Source organism: Somniosus microcephalus, chromosome 12, assembly GCF_052327205.1.
Source record: "Somniosus microcephalus isolate GS21.2 chromosome 12, FLI_Smic_1.0, whole genome shotgun sequence".
Lineage (NCBI taxonomy): Eukaryota > Metazoa > Chordata > Chondrichthyes > Squaliformes > Somniosidae > Somniosus > Somniosus microcephalus.
Window position 1 is genome coordinate 16,975,826 of NC_140998.1, and position 22,785 is coordinate 16,998,610.

The window sequence follows — 22,785 nt, forward strand, 5'->3', positions numbered from 1 at the left end:
AAAACGGGCTGCGCGAGCTATTCAAAATAACGCGCATGTGCGGGTTTTTGCATTCAGAAGCCGGCTGCGCGGAATCCCTGGAGCGCTGTGCAGCCACGCAGCTTACAGGGGATATTGTTCGCTAATATCAAGTGACAAATTTTCATGCCAACCCTGGGAGCACATTAGCCTATTTCTTTATTTCCTGGTAAAGAAAGAAAGACTTGTATTTATGCAGTGTAACCTCAGAACGTCCCAAAGCACTCTACAGCCAATGAAGTTTTTTTTTTAAAGAGTAGTCCCTGTTGTAATGTAGTGTAAGCGCAGCAGCCAATTTGCACACACCAAGATCCCCCAAACAGCAGTGAGATGCATGACCAGATCATCTGTTTTAGTGATGTTGGTTAAGAGATAAATATTGAACAGGACACCGGGGAGAACACCTCCACTCTTCTTTGAAATAGTGCCATTGGATCTTTTACGTCCACCTCAGAGAGCAAACGGGGCCTCAGTTTAACGTCTCATCCGAAAGACGGCACCTCCAACAGTGCAGCACTCCCTCAGTACTGCACGGGAAAGTCAGCGTAGATTATTGTGCTCAAGTCTCTGGAGTAGGACTTGAACCCACGACCTTCTGGCTCAGAGGCGAGAATGCTACCACTGCTTGAATAGAGCCCAAAGGTATAACACCTGTTCCTCTGGAATCTCGGCCAAAACCGAACAAAAAATTCAACCTTAAAAAGAGCCTTTCTAAAGCAGTGCAGTTGCATCTTTCAGAGACAGTGGTTTTTCTTGTGCCTGGAATTGTCTTCAGTAAATCACATTTTTTTCCCAGCAAGGACTTGTGAATCAAGATGAAGCTGATTTAAATGGCGCAATAAAAGAAGAGTACTGTTGAGTGGAAAATATTTAATCATGAGCCTGGCTGGAAGATGTTCCTAGTGACTAGAATATCAACTCGCAGAACGTCAACCTGCACCAGCATTTTCAATTCATTGACATTAAATACAAAATACTGCAAATGGAAAACATTTCCATTTATTGTTCTTAACTGGTAGTGCTGACCCTTTCGGGGTGGGATATGATTCCACAGCTGGAGGCTGCATTTTTGCAGGGTTGCCTATGATACCACAGCCAGGGGCTGATCTTTTTCAGGGTGGGCTATGATAAAGAAAGAAAGAAAGACTTGCATTTATATAGCATCTTTCACGACCGCAAGACGTCCCAAAGCACTTTATAGCCAATGAAGCACTTTTTTTTGAAGTGTAGTCTTCTTTGTAAGGTAGGAAATGCGGCAGCCAATTTGCGCACAGCAAGCACCCACAAAAAGCAACGTGGTAATGACCAGATAATCTGTTTTTAGTGATGTTGATTGAGACCAGGACACAGGGATAGTTCCCCTGCTCTTCTTCGAAATAGTGCCATGGGATCTTTTACGTCCACTTGAGAGAGCAGACAGGGCCTCGGTTTAACGTCTCATCCGAAAGACGGCACCTCTGACAGTTCAGTACTGCACTGGAGTGCCAGCCTAGATTTTTGTGCTCAAAAGTCTCTGGAGTGGGACTTGAAACCACAACCTTCTGACTCAGAGGCAAGAGTGCTACCAACTGAACCACAGCTGACACCACACAAGGGGCTGACCTTTTGTAGGGTGGGCTATAATTCCACAGCTGGCGGCTGCAGTTTTAAAGGGTAGGCTATGATTTCACAGCTGGGGCCCATCCTTTTACAGGGTGGGCTATGATACCACATCTGGGGGCAGCCCTCTTCTACTTCGCCCAAGTGATCATTGTCACATGTGACTAGACAATTCTTGTCATGGGCATGACAGCTAAAATCCACACGCGAGTGCAGTTTCCAGTTGGAGTCTCTGCGTACGGAGCAGGAGCAGGAACCCCATTCTTTCCTAGTCTAATTCTACCACTCCTTATCCTAGGCGCACTGCAGCCAATTATCATAACCCTACGACCACCTAGCTGCGATCAACTAACTCAGTACAGCACGGAAAACCAAACCTGGGACCTTCTTGGTGTTTATGCATTCGTACCACACTGGATGGTGCATTTATCGAGCAGCATTATTTCTGTAAATTTACTGGCAATGTTCTTGACCTTTTATTTTGTGGTATTCAAAAGTGAAGGATTGTGGCACAGAGAAATGAAACTTTTTGTCATTTGGGACACGAGGGGCAGTGTTAAAGATTGAGGTATAACAGAGGGTAGCTGCAGAATAAAGCTCTCTCCACTGTGTACCTCTAACCTCAGAGGAGCCTCACCCACTCTACCATTGTAACATTTCCATTTCCCAAAATGCAATCCATTTAGCTTCACTGAGTGAGATGAACCAGTTTGTCCATGCCTAGTAGGAACTGTGTTCGGACTGTCCAAGCTCATTTCATAAAGGAACCATACAGGATCATCAAGAGTAGGCTTTTGTCCCATCAATCTGGGCTGGAAACAACGCCAGGTCCCAAGACATGTGGGATAACTCATTGCAACACCTAATTCCCTAGCTTTATTTATGAAACCCTCCACTGTAACACCCTGTCCCTGCAGTGTTCAAAGTTCCTGCCCTTGTTTTCACCTCCCTCCACAGTTTTGCTACACCCTGTCTCTGTACTCTCGCCTAGCTCTGCACCCTAACTAACACTCTTTGCTCTTTCTTTCTGGTCTACTGTACATTTCCTGGGCCCTCCTCTTGTCAATGGCCGAGCTTCAGCTATCGTACCTCTGCACTCTGAAGCTCTCTCCCTAAACCTCTGCCTTGCTGTCTCGCTTCATTCCTTAAATCTTAACCCTTTGACAGAGCTTTGGTCATCTCCCCTGACCTGTCCATTTCCTGCTCGGGGTCTGCTGCTCTGTTTATTGCTGTTTGTGGGACATTGCTGTGTACAAATTGGCTGCTGCGTTTCTTGCGTTACAACAGTGACTACACTTTAAAAGTAATTCATTTGATAGTTTTGGGACATCCTGAGGTTGTGAAAGGCACTATAAAAATGCAAGTTCCTTTTTTCTTTAACTATAGAAGAGCTTTACAACATTTTTGTAACATAAAAGGTTCTTTATAGATGTTAACTTGTTCTATGTGCATTACGGTGCAATCATTCACATTGCAAAAAAAAATTGCATGTAACATCAGAATGATGAGAAATGAAAATAAGCTCCTTCAGAACAAAGCTGCTGAAATAATGACACTCTCCCTTTAAGACAAACACAATGCTCAGGTTGTAATGTTAGCAGAACCTCTGGATTACATTACCTATCGCACATAACACTGTTTAATTTGTTGATAGAAAATGTTGACCCTCCTTCAGTAATTTGTTGAGTGAAGGCCAGCTGGCTGGCCACAAATTTTAACCCTTTCCACTCTTTGGGTTATTTACTTGAGGGGACGGTGAGGTTGATAAATATTTTGAATGCCAAAGGACATTGGCAATTTAAGAAAAAAATCAGATGGAATGTTAGGATGCGTAGCCAGAGCAGTGGGGTATTAGTCTCCTGAGATTGTGCCAAGGCTTTCCAATGCACTAGTCAAACTATACGTGGTGGTGGTCACTATACTTTAAAAGGAGCACAGATGCACTGGAAAGAGTGCAGAGAAGAGTGGTCCCAAGTGTAAAGGGGATGAGCTATGAGGAAAGATGAGCAAGGTTTAATAGGGAAGGTTAAGAGGTAACCCCATTGAGGTGTATAAAGTATTATTCTGCGTTTAGATACTAGGAGGATATTCCCCTGGCTAGGGAGTCCAGAACCAGGGGTCACAGTCTCAGAATAAGGGGTCGGCCATTTAGGACTGAGATGAGGAGAAATTTCTTCACTGAGGGTGGTGAATCTTTGGAATTCTCTACCCCAGAGGGCTGTGAATGCTCAGTCGTTGAGTATATTCAAGACGGAGAGTGATAGATTTTTGGATACTAAGAGACTCGAGGGATATGGGGATAATGTGGGAAGGTGGAGTTGAGGTGGAAGATCAGCCATTGAATGTGGAGCAGGCTCAAAGGGCCAAATAGCCTACTCCTGCTCCTATTTCTTATGTTCTTATGCTTGACCCTACCTTAATAATCTGCTGCATGAAGGCCAGTTGGTGACCCAGAGCATTAGTTTATCATTTAGGCCACTCGAATATAAATGTAACTTGAAAACCAGTCTTAGAAAGAAACCGTCTTTACTCAGAGGGATGAACATTTGGAATGATCTACCAGGTAAGGTGGTGGAATCAATGTAGTAAGGGGAAGTTCAGGATGCTGCTGGATGCTATGCTGAGAGAGTTGAAATACGAGAGAGGCCAAACGACCCCTCTCCCTGGGCTTTATCATCTTTTCTCTGAGAAAACCAGTAGCTTGCTCATGTTTTCTTTTTTATGGCTAAATGCACCTTCCAGTGTGGTGTCGAACCATGTGAATCTCTAACAAGTGCGGGGTTAGCTCATTTCAACTGGGGCAGCAATAGAGTTGCTCCAAATTGCTTCAGTGCTGCTGGGTTGGGTAGGCCAAGGTTCCCACTCTTAGTCGCTATCCAGTACGAGAATCGGTACGGTAAATATCAAGATCAGCTGTAATGCCCCCCCGAGGTACAATAACACGCCAAAGCATACTGGCTAGACTTGCTGATGTGTAGGCCAGCTCCTGTGGAACGGCACGCCTCCTTAAGTCAGGTCCATCGGTGGTGGAGTGGAGAAAGTTGGGAATATGCAGTGTTAATAAGCTCCAGTTTAATTTATCTTTCAGCTGAAGTATACATTGGATTAGGGAAGCCGACCGAGGCCACAGCGTGCATCCAGGAGGCAGCTAACCTCTTCCCCACGTCGCACAATGTGTTGTTCATGCGTGGTCAAGTGGCAGAGCTCCGAGGGAATAGCGATGAAGCCAAGCGCTGGTACGAAGAGGCTCTGTCCATCAGTCCCACTCACGTCAAGACAATGCAAAGACTAGTAAGTGAATTATTTTGTTTCTATACTGATGTTACAGCCTGTAAATTAAACCCCAAGTTCTAGTTAAGTGTATTTGCATAACCATGTAGTGAAAAAGCTTTTTGTATCGATGGTTTAAGTGCCACTAATGTTATTTCCATCCAGCTTTCTTGTACCTGTATGTGTTTTTATAATGGAAAGATTATATGACTGCAGCGCCACCAATGGTGGAAAGGTGTGATTACAGCGTGACAGTGTACATAGGCAATTACCATTATTACATGGGATATATGACACAGAAACAGGCCATTTGGCCCAACCAGTGCATGTCGGCATTTATGCTCCACTCGAGCCTCCTCCCGTCTTTCCTCATCTAACTCTATCAGCATAACCCTCCATTCCCTTCTCCCTCATACGGTTATCTAGCCTCCCCTTAAATGCACCTATACTATTTGCCTCAACTACTTCCTGAGGTAGCGAGTTCCACATTCTCAGCTCCCTCTGGGTAAAGAAGCTTCTTCTGAATTCCCTATTTGATTTCTTGGTGACTATCTTATATTAATGGCCTCTAGTTATGCTCTTCCCCACAAGTGGAAACACTCTTTCTGTATCTACTCTTATCAAAACCTTTCATAATTTTAAAGACCTTTATTAGGTCACCCCTCAGCCTTTTTTCAAGTGAAAAGATACCCAGCCTGTTCATCCTTTCCTGATAGGTATACCCTCTCATTTCTGGTATCATCCTTGTAAATCTTCTCTGCACCCTCTCCAGTGCCTCGATATCCTTTTTATAATATGGCAACCAGAATTGTGCGCAGTACTCCCAAGTGTGGTCTAACCAAAGTTCGATACAAGTTCAGCATAACTTCACTACTTTTCAATTGTATCCCTCTAGAAATAAACCCGTGTGCCTGTTTTTTTTTTTTTATGGCCTTGTTAACCTGTGCCGCTACTTTTAGTGATTTGTGTATTTGTACTCCGAGATCCCTTTGCTCCTCTACTCCACCCAGACTCGCACCCTCCAAGTAACAAGTGACCTCCCTATTCTTCCTACCAAAATGTAATACCTCATATTTATCTGTGTTGAATTTTATTTCCAATTATATGTCCATTCTGCAAGTTTATTAATATCTTCCTGTAATTTGTTGCAATCCTCCTCAGTATTAACTATCTATCACCCCCCCCCCGCCCAATTTGGTGTCATCCGCAAATTTAGAAATTGTGTTTTTGATTCCAACGTCTAAATTGTTAATCTATATTGTGAACAACAGTGGTCCCAGCACTGGTCCTTGTGGAACACCACTACCCACCTTCTGCCACTGTGAATAGCTACCTTTTACCCCTACTCCCTGCTATCTGTCCTGAAGCCAGCTAACTATCCATTCTGCTACTTGACCCCTGGCTCCGCATGCTCTGACCTTGTTCATCAGTCTATTATGGGGTACCTTATCGAAGGCCTTTTGAAAATCTAGATAAATTACATCTACTGCATTACCCTTATCTATTCTGTCTGTTAACTCTTCAAAAAATTCAGTGAGGTTGGTCAAGCAAGAGTTTCCCTTTTAAAATCCATGCTGACTATTCATTATTATATTTTTGGCTTCGAAATGTTCTTTTTTCTCCTTTAGTAGGGATTCCATTATTTTTCCTACCACCGATGATAAGCTAATTGGTCTATAGTTCTCTGGACATGTTCTATCTCCCTTCTTAAATATAGGTATTATGTTAGCTATCCGCTAGTCCTCTGGCACCTCTTCCCTAGATTCTTTTAAAATGCGCAGATGTAATCCGTCCGGACCAGGGTTTTTTCCTCTTGGAGTTTGGTAGTTCTCTTTTTATTTTAAATGCAGTTATTTCATTACTAATCTCATGATCCAATGTCATGTCCACCTGTTCTATCTCCCTGGTAAATACTAAAGCATAGTAATTATTGAATATTTCTGCCATCTCTCCCTCACTGCCTGTGGTATTATCCTGTCCATCCCTTAGTGGCCCCAATCCCATCCTGACCTTCCTTTTTTTATTGCTGTGTCTGTATAATATTTTACTATTTTGTTTTATGTTCCTTGATAATTATTTTCATAGTTCCTCTTTGCTTTCCTAATAGTTTTTTTGACTTCTCTCCTAATCGCTTCGTATTCTTCCTTATCATGCTCTCCCCTGCTGTCCATGTATGCCTCTTTCCTTACCCTCAATTTTTCCCTTATGGCTTTATTCACCCATGGTGTCTCATTAGTGTTTAGCTTGTTCTTGTTTTTTAGCGGAATATATTTATCCTAGACTCTGTTGAACACTGTTTTAAATGTTTCCCATTGTTGTTCTACGTCAAAAACTTTGTTTTTATTTGCTATTACTTTTAAGTTTCAACATTAAAAGCATTTGTGAGGTTGCCTTAAAAAAAAACAAAAAGTGACATTTTAAATTCTACCAGAATTTATGCAATAAAAACAGGGAATATCTTACGTTAACTATATGAAGAAAAATATATTTAAAAACGATTGATAAAATTTCTATTGCTTCTTAGATTCATATGGCTGATGCGTTAAAATAAATAGTTACCTTATAGATGTGATATATCGTGTGTATCTAATGCTCCAGTTGGCTATGTTACTCGGTTATATTCTCCTACTTGGCTGGATTAACATTTCAATCGATAAACTTTTAACTGCACTAATGTTTTCTGCTGATCGAGATCTGAATGTAACAAAGATATGACTCATGCAAAATAAATAGACTTGAGAGCTGGACAGGCACAGAGAGACAAACAAAGCGGCTGTGTGCAGACCAGCAGCAGCCCAGCAATGCTAAACAACCGCACAACATCAGCCTCTGAGCACATGCGGGGTGGGGGAAAAACAGGGAGTGCAGACTGCGTCGCAGCACGAGACGGGCAAGAGTAGCTGTGTTTAATAAACTGAGATCAATATTGCTGGCCGAGTGCATTCAGATCTCATGATAGTGCAGGGCCTGAGGAGGCAGAGCACAGGAGGGGGGACAAACAGCGGCAGCCTTGGGTCGTAGCACTAGAACACGCTGCTGCTGATGGGAGTGTCAGCGTTCACATTCGCAGGTGGACGATAACGTGACTGAATCGAACCAGTAGGGCTGTAAATGAACTCTTACTTACAAACAGAAAAAAGGGAGAAAAAAACATGAAAGTAAGCATCTGGAGGGTTGCCTTCAAACAACAAATCAAACCAGCAATTAAAATCTCTGTGCACACAAGCATTTTTAATAGATTCTGTCCTCATGTTATATTTCTATGACTTTAGAATAGAGACTGAATTACAACTGCCTGCCTGATCCAATTATCCCCGCCCCGAGAATTTGAATTCCGTTTTAAACTCTGGAAATAAAAAGCTGGCAGCAGCAAAACTGACCATGGAGCTTGTCGGATTGCTGTAAAAACTCAACTGGTTCACTAATGTCCTTTTTAGGGAAGGAAATCTGCCGTCCTTACCCGGTCTGTGACTCCTGTCCCACATCAACATGGTTGACACTTAACTGCCTTTTGAAGTGGCCTAGCAAGCCACTCCGTTGTATCAAACGCTAGGGTTCAAGGGGAAGGCCCACCACCACCTTCTCAGGGCAACTCTGGACAGGCAATAGATGCTGGCCTTCCCAGCGACGCCCATATCCCAAGAATGAATATTGTAGGTGGTTTGCCTTGGTGGTTCGAATCACCTCTTCTACTTCGTTCTAGACGACAAGAATTACGGTGAACAGGATTGGAACACGGACAAGCTTTTCAGACTCAACCGTACGGTGTTTAATGAGGTTAACACACACACCCGCCTCCAGCACATAAAATGCCTGGTGGCGTAAAACAAACAGTGCAACAATACAACTTGGCCCGTTGAACAGGCCCGTCTCGTATTAAGACGCCTAAAATCACACTCTTGCTATATAGAGTATAACATGGACTCGTACCACAAACCCCGGAACATACACTATATAATACACACAGAACCTCCCCACTAAACCCCTCTGGATTGGTTGGGACACACAACACCCCCTCGCACAGTACCGGTGGTCTTAAGAATGCGTGGGTTTGGACAATGCTCACCCCGATTGTCCCTTCTTCTTGCTCGCTGCTTCCCTGTGTAGAGCATGTCTCCTGGTTCCGTATCGCCGATGCAGTATCCAAGTCCCAGTTTCGAGGTTCGCTCCTACAGTCGAAGAGCAAGGCAAGGCTCTTGTCGCTCGTGGTGGTTTCTTCTCTCCATCCTGGATGGAGTGCTCGGTTCTTGGTTCAGAGATGAGGGCACCCGAAGGCGAGAGCGAGCGAGAATGGCCAAAGCTGCCTTCTCTTATACCCTAAAAGTTCATTAAGGTCTGTGTATTGCAGGGATGTCTTTTTAATCACCCTTCTTTGTCTGGTTTCCCGCCTTTCGGGGCTATCCCACCTAGGTGCTAGTGTTAATGGCAGATGATGGGCCGCACTTCTCACCCGATCCTGGGTTAAGTGGTTTCCCATTAATTTACAATGGCCCTCCATCTTCTGCCTGTTACCATATGAATCAGCTACCCGAGCCCATTGTTTCCCAGAGAACGCTGTCTGCTCAGACATTCTCCCGTAATCAGTTTGTAGGCCTGGCTGGAATCTCCTGTCCATCACGAACACCTGGGCCCCTCCCATCTTCTCCAAACAGGCTGCTGGTCAATCAGCAATAACGATCATACAAAATGTCCGATACAAAAATCCTTGGGGTCTGCGCTGATGCTTACATACAATATTAATAATTTTAAAACTCTCGTCACCCAAAAAAACTAGACGATCCTGATTCACCGTGTACTACACCTCAGGAAATCAACTGGCATTTTAAAAATAAATCGGGAGTCATTGATTTAATTATAAATAAGGCTGTGTGAAATCTGATAATGAGTCACCGTTTGATAATCTCCTCATTGTCATAGGGCACTGTTGCAAGATTATTTTTATAAAGGGACCAATTGTGAGATTCATGAGTTAAACACCAAATATTCTTCAATTCTAGAGACTTGTTTTGGGTAAATGGAAATAGCGCAAGAGCATTTGGTTAAGAAATCTTTCCCTTTGCGTCTCTGATCTGCTGGAGCTGTATGGTCCACATTCTTACAACCCTTTGTGTGAAGAATTCATTTTCCTGGATGCACTTTGAACTGGCTTAGTTTGGATTCTAAACTCATGTCGCCTTGTTCTGGATTTCCTACTGGAGGAAAAAATAATTCCCTATTTAACCCGCATAGTATTGATGGGATAACATTTGTCTAAATAATCCACTGATCCCTGGTTTTGACTCGGTGAGCAAATGTACGGTCCAATACAAACAAGAAGTAGGAGCAGGAGTAGGCCATATGGCCCCTCAAGCTCCACCATTCAATAAGATCATTGCTGATCATCTACCTCAACTTCACTTTCCTGCACTATTCCCATAGTGTCCAAAAATGTATCTATCTCAGTCTTGAATATACTCGACGATTGAGCATCCACAGCCCTCTTGGGTAGAAAATTCCAAAGATTCACAACCCTCTGAGTGAAGAAATATCTCCTCATCTCAGTCCTAAATGGCCGACCCCTTATTCTGCGACTATGACCCCTAGTTCTAGACTCCCCAGCCCGGGGAAACAGCCTCTCAGCATCTACTCTGTCAAGCCCTCTAAGAATTTTATATGTTTCAATGAGATCACCTCTCATTCTTCTCCACTCCAGAGAATATAGGCCTAGTCTACTCAATCTCTCCTCGTAGGACAGCCCCCTCATGCCAGGAATCAAGCTAGTGAACAATGTGCTGCTGAGCCACAGGAAAGTCCCAGGTTCAGTCCCTGGCCTGTGCTGAGTTAGCTGGCCTTATTCAGGATGTCAGTAGTGATGCTATATGGACCATGACCAGGGTTTTGGGGGGGGGGGGGGGTTGGGAGGGAGGGGTGGGGGTTGGGGATATCTAGACTCTCCCCATTCCTGATTGCTACCCAGTGATTCCTGATTGCTACCCAGTGACTCCTGCTGGAAAGTGCTGGGACTTCAGGTGAGGACAGGTCAAGCTTGGCTGTGACGTAGGAACAGGAGCAGGCCATTGAGCCCCTCAAGCCTGTTCCACCATTCAATTAGATCATGGTATCTTAACTCTATCTACCTGTCTTGATTCCCTAACCCTTAATACCCTTGCCTAACAAGAATCTATCAATCTCAGTTTTGAAATTTTCAATTTACTACCAGTCTTTTTGGGGGAGAGAGTTCCAGATTTCCACTACCCCTTTGTATGAAGGTTCACCAGACTGGTTACTGGGATGGGTGGATTGTCCTATGAGGAGAGATTGAGTAGACTGGGCCTATACTCTCTGGAGTTTAGAAGAATGAGAAGTGATCTCATTGAAACATACAACATTCTTACAGGGTAGATGCATTGAGGATGTTCCCCTGGCTGGGGAGCCTAGAACCATGGCTTACAGTCTCAGAATAAGGTGTCGGCCATTTAGGACTGAGATGAGGAGAAATTTCTTCAGAGGGTGGTGAATCTTTGGAATTCTCTACCCCAGAGGGCTGTGGAGGCTCAGTCGTTGAGTATATTCAACACAGAGAGCGATAGATTTTTGAATATTAAGAGAATCAAGGGATATGGGGATAGTGCAGGAAAGTGAAGATGAGGTAGAAGATCAGCCATGATCTTATTGAATGGCGGAGCAGGCTCGAAGGGCCAAATGGCCTACTCCTGCTCCTATTTCTTATGGTCTTAAGTGCTTTCTGCTTTCTGACATCACGCCTGAACGGCCTAGCTCTAATTTTAAGGCTATGCGGGTTACGACCCTCGGCCGAGTAGCCTACCAACATTCAATACCTTGACCAATGCACGAGGACTGGCCACCTGGCTCCGTGAAATTATACCCAGCGTGAGTCAGCCTTTCAGCACGCAGAGGGGACAAAACCGGAAATAAATGCACTCAAATCCTAAATTACCAACAGTGGTTTCTATCGGGCTGCAGTCAGCCCCCAGCTCAGTGATGCTCTAAACCGTGTTACCTCTGGATTAGATCAGTAACCAAGACATGCTGAGCTGCAGAAAACATAAATAATTTATCTGTCTAAGTGCTGGGTGAAAGAGAATTTTGCATCAGGATTTCCTTAACTGAAGTAAGTCTAAAGGGGGGATCATTTTTTTTTTTACAAATGGTTTCCTTAATAGTTTTTCATTTTGTAAATTATTCTCCTCCAGTAATGTCTTACTGGATGATGTTTGTAAACTTTCAATTCGCCCAGAAGGAGCGTCTGATGCTCATGAATGTGTACAGTGGTGTAGAGGTTACGGTACTGGGCTAGCAGCCCCGAGAATGTCGGTCCAAGTTCCGCTGTAGCATATTGTGAAATTGGATTCAGTAAATGAAAAATGACCATGGAAGCTACTGGATTGTTGTATTAAAAAAAACGAACTAGTTAATTGACGTGGTCTGGCCTACGTGTGATTTGAGTCGCACAATATTGTATAAAATTTACAGCACAGAAACAGGCCATTTGGCGCAACTGGTTTATGCTCCACACAAGCCTCCTTCTACCTTACTTCATCTAAACCTATCAGCATATCATTCTATTCCTTTCTCCCTCGTGTACTTATCTAGCTTCCCCGTAAATGCAATATGTTGTTGACTCATAATGCCCATTAAAATGGCCTAGCAAACAACTCCGTTTAAAAAATAATTTAACTATGGTAACTTCTTCTTTCGTATGGTAGTAGCAAATCAAATGTCAATATCTAAGTTGGATATCCAGACCAAAGCTTCCGGTGCAGCAGCGTGGATATCTTGTCGGCTGCCTGCAAATTTCCTCTGAGGGCAGTGCTCAATGATGTGCTCCAGGGTCTGATTAGGAGCTCCACAGTTGTATGATGGGGGTGCTTTAATCTTCCATCTATTGAGATGGTGACAGCATCTACCATGACCAGATTTGATTGATGGTAGGTTGTTCAAGTCGGCCTGGATTGGCATGTCTTTGCTGGTGTAGCTATTGCATTCTCTGGAGACTGCATATTCGCAGCATAGGTGTGGCGGTGCAATGTTTGCAAGCACGGGCAGCCAAGGTGTTGGTGTTGATAAAAGTGTACTGGTGATAATTTTCATCGTAGAATTCAGCTGGACATCAACGGATTTGACATGCGGACTTGATAGCCATGCCGGAGAGCAGTACTCCGCTGTAGAGTACACCAGGACAAGTGCTGCCGTACAGAGGGTTTGAGCGTCTGTTCCCCATGTGGATCCGGTGAGTTTCTGGATCAAGTTGATCCTACTCTTAAGTTTCTTCCCAAGGTTCTGGAGAGGGTGCGATCAAGCGTGACTCCTAAATAGGAGGTTTTTTTTGGCATGGTTTACCTCTGCGCCGCAAAAGGAGACTTTCAAAGCTTGGTTTGCTTAATGGGTATTGAGGTGGAATGTCGAGGTGATGGTCTTTTGCGGGTTTGGCCGAAGTCGCCATCGGCGGAAGTAGGCCTCCATCCTCTATAAATTACTGGTTAGGGTCTCTTCAGTTATGGACAGATTCATGTTTTGCGTGGCCAAGTCAATGTCACCAGCGTATACGAACTTGTGGGACTCTGTTTCAGGCAGGTCACTGGTGTAAACGTTGAATAACATGCATGCCAGGACAGAACCCTGTGGGAATCTGTTATTCAATGTCTTATATCTGCTCTTCTGGGTGCCAGAGAGTACACGGAAGCGTTGGATGCAAAGCATGGAGTTGAGAAGATGGATCGTTTTTCTGCAGGATGAAATGATGGCGAGTTTGAAAAGTATTCCATGCTTCCATACTGCGTCATACACCGCTGACAGGTCCACAAGTGCTACGGCGGTTGTAGGGGGTTTTGTTCCAGGGGCTTATTGTAGGTCAGCCAATTATGTTTTCCTGAGCTGCCCTGCCCGCTGTGCGGTTGCGAATCGCTTTCCCCTTCCTGATTCTGAGCTCAGGACTTATCGAGTGGTAACAAGGACAAACGAACAGACCAGTGGATTGGTGCAAGGAAAACCAATGTTTATTAATTAGAAAAGCTAACACTACAAGAAAAACAGTATTATACAGAAGATGAAAGAAATCGCTATGGATGCAATACAGTTTTACACTTAACGGGAGAAGAAACGGACACAACGAGGGAAAAATTCTAAAATCACAATTTTGTAATACCCCTTTAACTCCCACCCTTACACCTAGCTAGGTTGTCTTGTGACGGCCAGAAAGATAATGCTCACCGGTGAAACAGATGAAAAGGCCTGGCCTTTGTGCCCCGCTGCTGCCGTCAAAATGTGCTTGCGATGCTTTCTAGATGGTTTTCCTCCTTGGTTGCTAGCAGACAAACAGGACACTGGGCCGAGGCGAAGAGAGAGAGAGAGAGGTGCTGGGCCGCCCCAGTTATATCCTCTCGGCAATGGGTCATTATCGCGCCTCATTAGTCCGTTCCATTGTCCGATTTGGGCTCGAAAACGTAAGACAAGAGGACCTTGATTTTGGCCCATTTACGTTGATGGCACCGATCAGTACCACAACTGCCTTTCCATTGTTTTCTGAATGTCCTTAATTGTTCTGAATGTTCCTCAATTGTTCTGAATGTTCCTCAAGCAACTGGGACTATCTCCGCCCGAACTTAGATTGTGTCGGCAAACAACTGATAACCTGCCTCAGGGCGTGAATACAACTGAGCTTGCCTCACTGCATTGTTCAAATTAAACATGCAGTCTGTGAAGCTATCAGAAAATCCATATGGATGCCGCAGGCCCTTTTGCCATGTGTCTGACCGCAGCCATTTTGAGAGGCCCTGGATTTTTAAAACACAGTCACTCCAAGGTTTCTTTAATAACTCCAATTAATCTTCGGGGGGGGAACATATGAAATTTTGCGAATCCCTTCACGGTCTTGAGCTGGGGCTGGAAGACTGCTTCGATGTGCGTTGTTAAAGCTACCACTGGGTCTCAGCAGTTACGGCCGCTCTGGTAACTAGGGATGGGCAATAAACGCAGACTTGTTGGCATCACCCACATCCGTAGATCAAATTAAAAAATACATGTAGTTATTATTGGTCCATTGTCAAAGGAGAGAAACACGAGCCTCCACAATGTAGCAGACCATCAACCCCACCCTCCCAAAAGGTGCATTTATTGCTTACACGGCTGTCTTCCTTTGACATTTCATAGAATCTTGCAGCACAGAAGGAGGCCATTCGGTCCATCTAATTAGTCCAACGCCCCCCTCCCACCCTGCTCTTTTCCCATAGCCCTGCAAATGTTATTGCCAGTTTCCATACAGTCCTGCTTGAGAGTATTAATTGAATGGTCTGAGTTTTATTAGGTGTCAGGCCTGCTCATTTTTTAAAGGGGAAGAAAGTGGGCTAATCCTGGGAACATTTGGGAGTTGGCCGGGAGCCTTTTCAAAAAAACAACCGAGAATAAATGTTGCTCGATTCTTGATGGATCTGAACCTCAAGTTTTTCCTTGAGTAAATTTTATTTTTATTCTTTAAAATGCCAGATGCAATCAGTGCAGTTGGCCTCAAGGCGCGGTCAGTCTCATAGCGCGGTCAGTTTGCAGCCTGAAGGCGCGGTTGGCCTGAAGGCGTGGACAGTCTAATTGCGCAGTTGTTTCATCTGCAATGTCCTCCTCGAGAATATTAATTGATCGCTATCTGTTAGGTAGCAGCTCCTCTCCTATTTTAAAAGGGAATCATTCGGGCCATCCTTGGAAGTATTTATCAATTTTAGTCAGTTAGCTGACTCGGCGCTACCACATTGAATGTTCTTGGTCGCTAGTGTGTATGATGCAGAAGAACCAAAATGGAACCTGGTCACTGAGCAACTATTGTGGAGATGTTGTCAGTATGTCCTTCAGTCACTGTTAGCCTGCTTTACATTGTCACTTTTTCTTATCTCTAGTAATTGACAATGTCAGAAGTCTGAAATAAAGGCAGAAAATGCTGGAAATACACGGTAGATCTATCAGCATCTCTAACGAGAAAAGGCAGGATAGACCCCCCTCATCAGAACTAATGACTGAGTTTTATTTCAATTCCCCGACTGGGACACAGATCTCTGTGAGCATCCTCCCACATTTAACCCGATAAATCCAGCTGCTTTCTCCAGCCGGAACAATCATTGACCCAGTTTTTCGTGGGTCTACTGTTCTGACGTAAGGATAAGATTGCTGGATTTAGCCAGAGGACAGCTCACAGATTCCTGGAACCCGACCCAATTAAACACCAGTATGAAAACCGCTTAACTGCCCATCTGGCTCTGGTGACTTGTGACTTTGCCAGAATTTAGTCAAATTTTACACACATTTCACTTTTAAGCCTGTTTACTGCCTCCACTCCCACTCACAGCATGATGCAGCTGTCAAAGAGAACGATTAAACAAAAATGTTATTGTCTCGCAGGCATTCCACCATCCAGCCCAGTGTGTTACAGAAGCCCTCCTTGGTCCATCTATTAGGATTAAAGCTGCTGATCCATATCTGTAGCGATGTCGGTGGGTGCTCAATGCCGAATGTTTCAGATCAGGCCCTTTAATTAGTGAAACAACCCTGGACTAATAATACAAACCTTTAGCCAGGGTTTCAGCTCATAGCTGGCCAGTTACTTTTTAAAAATTTGTTTATGAGATGTGGGCGTTGCTAGCAAGGCCAACATTTATTGCCCATTCCTAGTTGCCCTTGAGGAGGTGGTGGTGAGCCGCTGCCTTGAACCGCTGCAGTCCGTGTGGTCAAGGTACTCTCACAATGCTGTTAGGTAGGAAGTTCCAGGATTTTGACCCAGCGACGATGAAGGATCAGCGATACACTTCTAAGTCAGGATAGTGTGTGACTTGGAGGGGAACTTGGAGGTGGTGGTGTTCCCATGCACCCGCTGCCCTTGTCCTTGTAGGTGGAAGAGGTTGCGGGTTTGGGAGGTGCTGCCGAAGAAGCCTTGGCAAGTTGCTGCAGTGCACCTTGTAGATGGTACATACTGCAGCCACAGTACGCCGGTGGTGGAGGGAGTGAATGTTTAAGGTGGTGAATGGGGTGTCAATCAAGCGGGCTGCTTTGTCCTGGATGGTGTCGAGCTTCTTGAGTGTTGTTGGAGCTGCACTCATCCAGGCAAGTGGAGAGTATTCTATCACACTTACTTGTGCCTTGTAGATGGTGGAAAGGCTTTGGGGAGTCAGAAGGTGAGACACTCGCCGCAGAATACCTAGCCTCTGACCTGCTCTTGTTGCCACAGTATTTATGTGGCTGGTCCAGTTAAGTTTCTTGTCAATGGTGACCCCCAGGATGTTGATGGTGGGGGATTCGGCGATAGTAATGCCATTGAATGTCAAGGGGAGGTGGTTAGATTCTCGCTTGTTGGAGATGGTCATTGCCTGGCACTTTTGTGGCGCAAATGTTACCTGCCACTTATCAGCCCTAGCCTGAACGTCGTCCAGGGCTTGTTGCATGTGGGCATAGACTGCTTCATTATCCGAGGAGTTGTTAATGGCGCTGAGCTCTGTGCAGTCTTCAGCAAACATCCCCATTTCTGACCTTATGTTGGAGGGAAGGTCATTGATGAAGCAGCTGAAGATGGTTGGGCCTAGGACACTGCCCTGAGGAACTCCTGCAGTGATGTTCTGGGGCTGTGATGATTGACCTTCAACCACCACAACCATCTTCCTTTGTGCTAAGTATGACTCCGGCCAGTGGAGCGTTTCCTCCCCCCCCCCCCCCGATTCCCATTGACTTCAATTTTACTAGGGCTCCTTGATGCCATACTCGGTCAAATGCTGCCTTGATGTCAAGGGCAGTTACTCGCGCCTCACCTCTGGAAATCAGCACCTTTTGTCCATGTTTGGACCAAGGCTGTAATGCAGTCGGGAGCCGAGTGGTCTTGGCGGAACCCAAACTGGGCATCAGTGAGCAGGTTATTGGGTGCGTAAGTGCCGCTTGATAGCACTTTCGATGACACCTTCCATCACTTTACTGATGATTTGGAGTAGACTGATGGACCGGGTTGGATTTGTGCTGCTTTTTGTGGACAGGACATACCTGGGCAGTTTTCCACATTGTCGGATAGATGCCAGTGTTGTAGCTGTACTGGAACAGCTTGGCTAGAGGCGTGGCTAGTTCTGGAGCACAAGTCTTCAGCGTGATAACCGGGATGTTGTCAGGACCCATAGCCTTTGCTGTATCTAGTGCGCTCAGCCGTTTCTTGATATCACGTGGAGTGAATCGAATTGGCTGAAGACTGGCTTCTGTGATGGTGGGGACCTCAGTAGTAGGCTGATATGGATCATCCACTTGGCACTTCTGGCTGAAAATGGTTGCAAATGCTTCAGCCTTGTCTTTTGCACTCACGTGCTGGGCTCCACCATCATTGAGGATGGGGATATTCATGGAGCCTCCTCCTCCCGTTAGTTGTTTAATAGTCCACCACCATTCACGACTGGTTGTGGCAGGACTGCAGAGCTTTGATCTGATCCGTTGATTGTGGGATTGCTTAGCCCTGTCTATAGCATGCTGCTTACGCTTTTTCGCATGCATGTAGTCCTGTGTTGCAGCTTCCCCAGGTTGGCACTTCATTTTTAGGCACGCCTGGTGCCGCTCCTGGCATGCTCTTCTACAGTCCTTATTGAACCAGAGTTGGTCCCCTGGCTTGATGGTAATGGTAGAGTGAGGGATATGTCGGGCCATGAGGTAACAGATTGTGGTGGAATACAATTCTGCTGCTGCCGATGGCCCACAGCGCCTCATGGATACCCAGTTTTGAGCTGCTAGATCTGTTCTGAATCTATCCCATTGCTGGGAGATGTGTGTATCTGAATACCAGACAAGGCTTGGTTTTGAAGGCCTCCACAGTCAAATAGCTGCTGACTCATGAATACCAACTTGGGTTAAGAACATAAGAAATAGGAACAGGAGTAGGCCATTCAGCCCTTCGAGCCTGCTCCGCCATTCAGTAAGATCATGACTGATCTACCTCAACTCCACCTTTCCACACTATCCCCATATCCCTTGATTCCTTTAGTATCTAGCGATCTCTGCCTTGAATATACTCAATGACTGAGCTTCCACAGCCCTCTGGGGGAGAGAATTCCAAAGATTCTGGGCTGGTGCCAGAGGACTGAAGAATTGCAAATGTTACACCCTTGTTGAAAAAAGGGTGTAAGGATAAACCCAGCAACTACAGGCCAGTCAGTTTAACCTCGGTAGTGGAGAAGCTTTTAGAAACAATAATCCAGGACAAAATTAACAGTCACTTGGACAATTATGGATTAATTAAGGAAAGCCAGCACGGATTTGTTAAAGGCAAATCGTGTTTAACTAACAATTGTTTTTCAGACTGGAGGAAGGTGGTGTTCCCCAGGGGTTGGTACTAGGACTGCTGCTTTTCTTGATATATATTAATGACTTGGACTTGGGTGTACAGGGCACAATTTCAAAATTTGCAGATGACACAAAACTTGGAAGTATCGTGAACAGTGAGGAAGATAGTGATAGACTTCAAGAGGACATAGACAGGCTGGTGGAATGGGCGGACACGTGGCAGATGAAATTTAACGCAGAAAAATGTGAAGTGATACATTTTGGTAGAAAGAATGAGGAGAGGAAATATAAACTAAAGGGTACAATCCTAAAGTGGGTGCATGAACAGAGAAACCATGGGGTATATATGCACAAATCGTTGAAGGTGGCAGGGCAGGTTGAGAAAGCAGTTAAAAAAAGCTTATGAGATCCTGGGCTTCATGAATAGAGGTATAGAGTACAAAAGCGTTGAAATTATGATGAACCTGTATAAAACACTGTTTCGGCCTCAACTGGAGTATTGTGTCCAATTCTGGGCAGTGCATTTTAAGAAGGATGTGAAGACCTTGGAGAGGGCGCAGAAATGATTGATAAGAATGGTTCCAGGGATGAGGGACTTCAGTTACATGGATAGACCGGAGAAGCTGGGGTTGTTCTCCTTAGAGCAGAGAAGATTGAGAGGAGATTTGATAGAGGTGTTCAAAATCATGAGGGGTCTAGACAGAAGAGAGAGAGAAACTATTCCATTGCAATACTGAGGGAGTGCTGCACTGTCAGAGGTGCCGTCTTTTGGATGAGATGTTAAACCGAGGCCATGTCTGCTCTCTCAGGTGGGCGTAAAAGATCTGGTGGCACTATTCGAGACGAGCAGGGGAGTTATCTCCGGTGACTTGACCAATATTTATCCCTCAACCAACCTCACTAAAGTATTATTTGGTTATTTATCTCATGGCTGTTGTGGGACCTTGCTGTGCTCAAACTGGCTGCGGCGTTTCCCTATATTCCAATGGTGACTACACTTCAAAAAGTATTCATTGGCTGTGTAGTGTGTTGGGGTGTCCTGAGGTCCTGAAAGGCGCGCTATAAATGCAAGTTCTTTCCTTCATTTGTTTAATCTTACCTCCTTCCCATTTAGCTGTTTTTTGAATAGCTTTCTTGTTTTTCGTTTTGTCCGTAACTTCCATTTGTTTTTGTAAGCCGGTATAATGTCATGTGGGCGGAAAACTGAGCACGAAAAATGAAAGGATTCGAGTATTTGTGGTTGGAATGGGGGAAAAAGTACGCTGCTATGGGTCTGGATGGAGGAAGCGCCATAGCCACAAGCTGCAGAGCTGTCTGCCTGATCCCGAGCCAAAGGAATCCAGTTTTCAGAAACCCGGGGTGGGCAGAAGGTGCTTCCGTTGGCTGCTGGTGCGTCTTTGGCAAGTGCTCGACTGTGAAGACAATCCGCCGATGAGTGGAGAAAGGATCGAAGCCGGTAATACACAGACACAAATAAAGCACTCAGACACCTCCCACAGGCAGCCTGCTGCTCCCAGAACAAGTTACCTCTTCATTCTAGGGGAGGGTGTTTTCTGTTCAGTGACGTGGCAAATGTCAGAGTTGTAACAACTGCAGACTCTGGCTATGTAAAATCAAAACAGGAAATTGTGGAATTACACATCAGGTGAGCTGGTGACAGAGAGAGCGAGCGAGCTTCATGCGATTTCCTGGACTGGTTTCGATCACCTGAGGGGGTCGGAGAGGAGTTTTTCCAGACCAGATTATTTCTTCCCCTTATTGGCGCTAGGGTTTTTTTCTCTGTTTCTTTTTGTCTCTCCCAGGAAGTCTGGCTGCGGGGAGGGTTGGTGGGGGAGGGACGGAGGGAGGAAGTGTTTAGTCATGATGCTCTGGCCGTCATGGAGTGTGGGGACAGGCTTGATGGACCAGCTGATCTTTTCCTGCTCATCAGTTTTGTATGTTATGGGGAAACTCTTCAGATCTGCTGCAGGACATCACCCAATACATTACAGTTTGCTGGTCGTTCAGTCCATTAACTCCCACCCCCTGATTGGGTCCCTGTTGCTGCTCCCCTTACCTTTCCTTTCTCTTTTTCTCCAGCTTAACTTCAGGTTGCCAACCCTCCAGGATTGTCCTGGAGTCTCCAGGAATTAAAGGTTAATTTCTCGGGCGCAGATTTGAACAACCCAGGAATAATTGTGGGTTTTTTTTTGTCATTGTCTGTAAATTTGTTTATTAGTTGTAAATACATTGGAGGTGGGAGGGGGACAACGGTTGTTTGACCGGGCAGGACAGTGGGAGGTCATGTGATGAAACCGCCAGGAATACGTCCAACCAGAGTTGGCAACCTTCGTTTAATTACCTTCCAGTTTTGACAAAGGGTTCTGCACTGGAAACGTTACCCTGTCATTTATCAGACGCTGACTGACCTAATTATTTCCGGTCTTTTTATGCCCGAGTACTGAGGAAGGCAAGTTTTTTTTTTGCTGCTAATGTCAACAACAACTTTTATTTATATAGTGCCTTTAACGTAGTAAAAAGTCCCAAGGGGCTTTACGGGAGCGTTTTAAAAAACATTTGACACCGAGCCACATGAGATATTAGGGCAGAAGGTCATAGAGGTAGGTATTAATGAGTGTTTTAAAGGAGGAGAGAGAGGTACAGAGGCGGAGAGGTTTAGGGAGGGAATTCCAGAGCTTAGGGTCTTGGCAACAGAAGGCATGGCCACCAATGGTGGAGCGATTATAATTGGGGATGCTCAACAGGCCTGAATTGGAGGAGCGTAGATATCTCAATGTCCCCAACAAGGACTAAATAAACTGCTTTTATATTGAGTTTAATGCTGTGCTATTTCTGCAGTTACTGATACATGGGCATCAGGCAGCCTGCAGTAACACATTGCCTGTTACCCAAGGCTGATGGCCAGGAAGGCCTGTTTTTATGCCAAGCCCTCCCAGCTGCCAGCTTTAGCAAATCTGGCAACTTTGCTTTGCTGATGCTAGCTGCACAAGGCCCCTGTACCAGCAGCAGGCAGCACTAAGGAAAGAAAGACTTGCATTTATATAGCACCTTTCACAACCTCGGGGTGTCCCAAAGCACTTTACAGCCAGTGAAGTACTGTGACTGTGATAATGACCAGATAATCTGTTTTTTAGTGATGTTGGTTAAGGGATAAATACTGGTCAGTACACCGGGGATAACGCCTCTGCTCTTCAAAGTGTGCCATGGGATCTTTTACCTCCACCTGAGAGGACAGACGGAGCTAAGATGCTGATGTGAGAATTGTTTCAGTGCAGAGTAACCAGCAGGACAGTGAGTTGAAGATTTAGAATAGGAAGAAAGCTCATCGAGCTCCAGTTGGCGCAGGAGATTGCGGCCACCGCTGTGAGGATTATGCTATTGTCTCTTCTCCTTCTGGCTGGGAATTGGATATTGCCAGCACCTGGTGCCTTGTAATTCCCAGTAGGTTGGAGAGGTACTGGAGTGTTCCCTTTGTTTTTTTTAGCAAGTTCCATGGCAGTATAATGGAGGGCAGCTTGCACGTCAAGGGATTTTTCTGAGTGTTCACAACGGAGACCCAAGAACATAGAACAGGAGGAGGCCATTCAGCCCCTCGAGCCTGTTCCGCCATTCATT

General features: G+C 45.1%; 1 protein-coding gene across 6 annotated transcripts in view; it reads left to right on the top strand.

Moving 5' to 3' along the window:
- ttc7b (tetratricopeptide repeat domain 7B) overlaps window positions 1-22,785 on the top strand; it is a 499,428-nt gene that overhangs the window by 305,168 nt on the left and 171,475 nt on the right. For 5 of the 6 annotated variants that reach the window (XM_086002622.1, XM_086002620.1, XM_086002623.1 and 2 more), the window contains one exon: window positions 4,706-4,908. In XM_086002622.1, the coding sequence (XP_085858748.1) occupies window positions 4,706-4,908 (203 nt within the window). Of the gene's footprint in view, window positions 1-4,705; window positions 4,909-22,785 lie in introns of those variants that run through there. The other variant, XM_086002625.1, reaches the window with a different exon arrangement.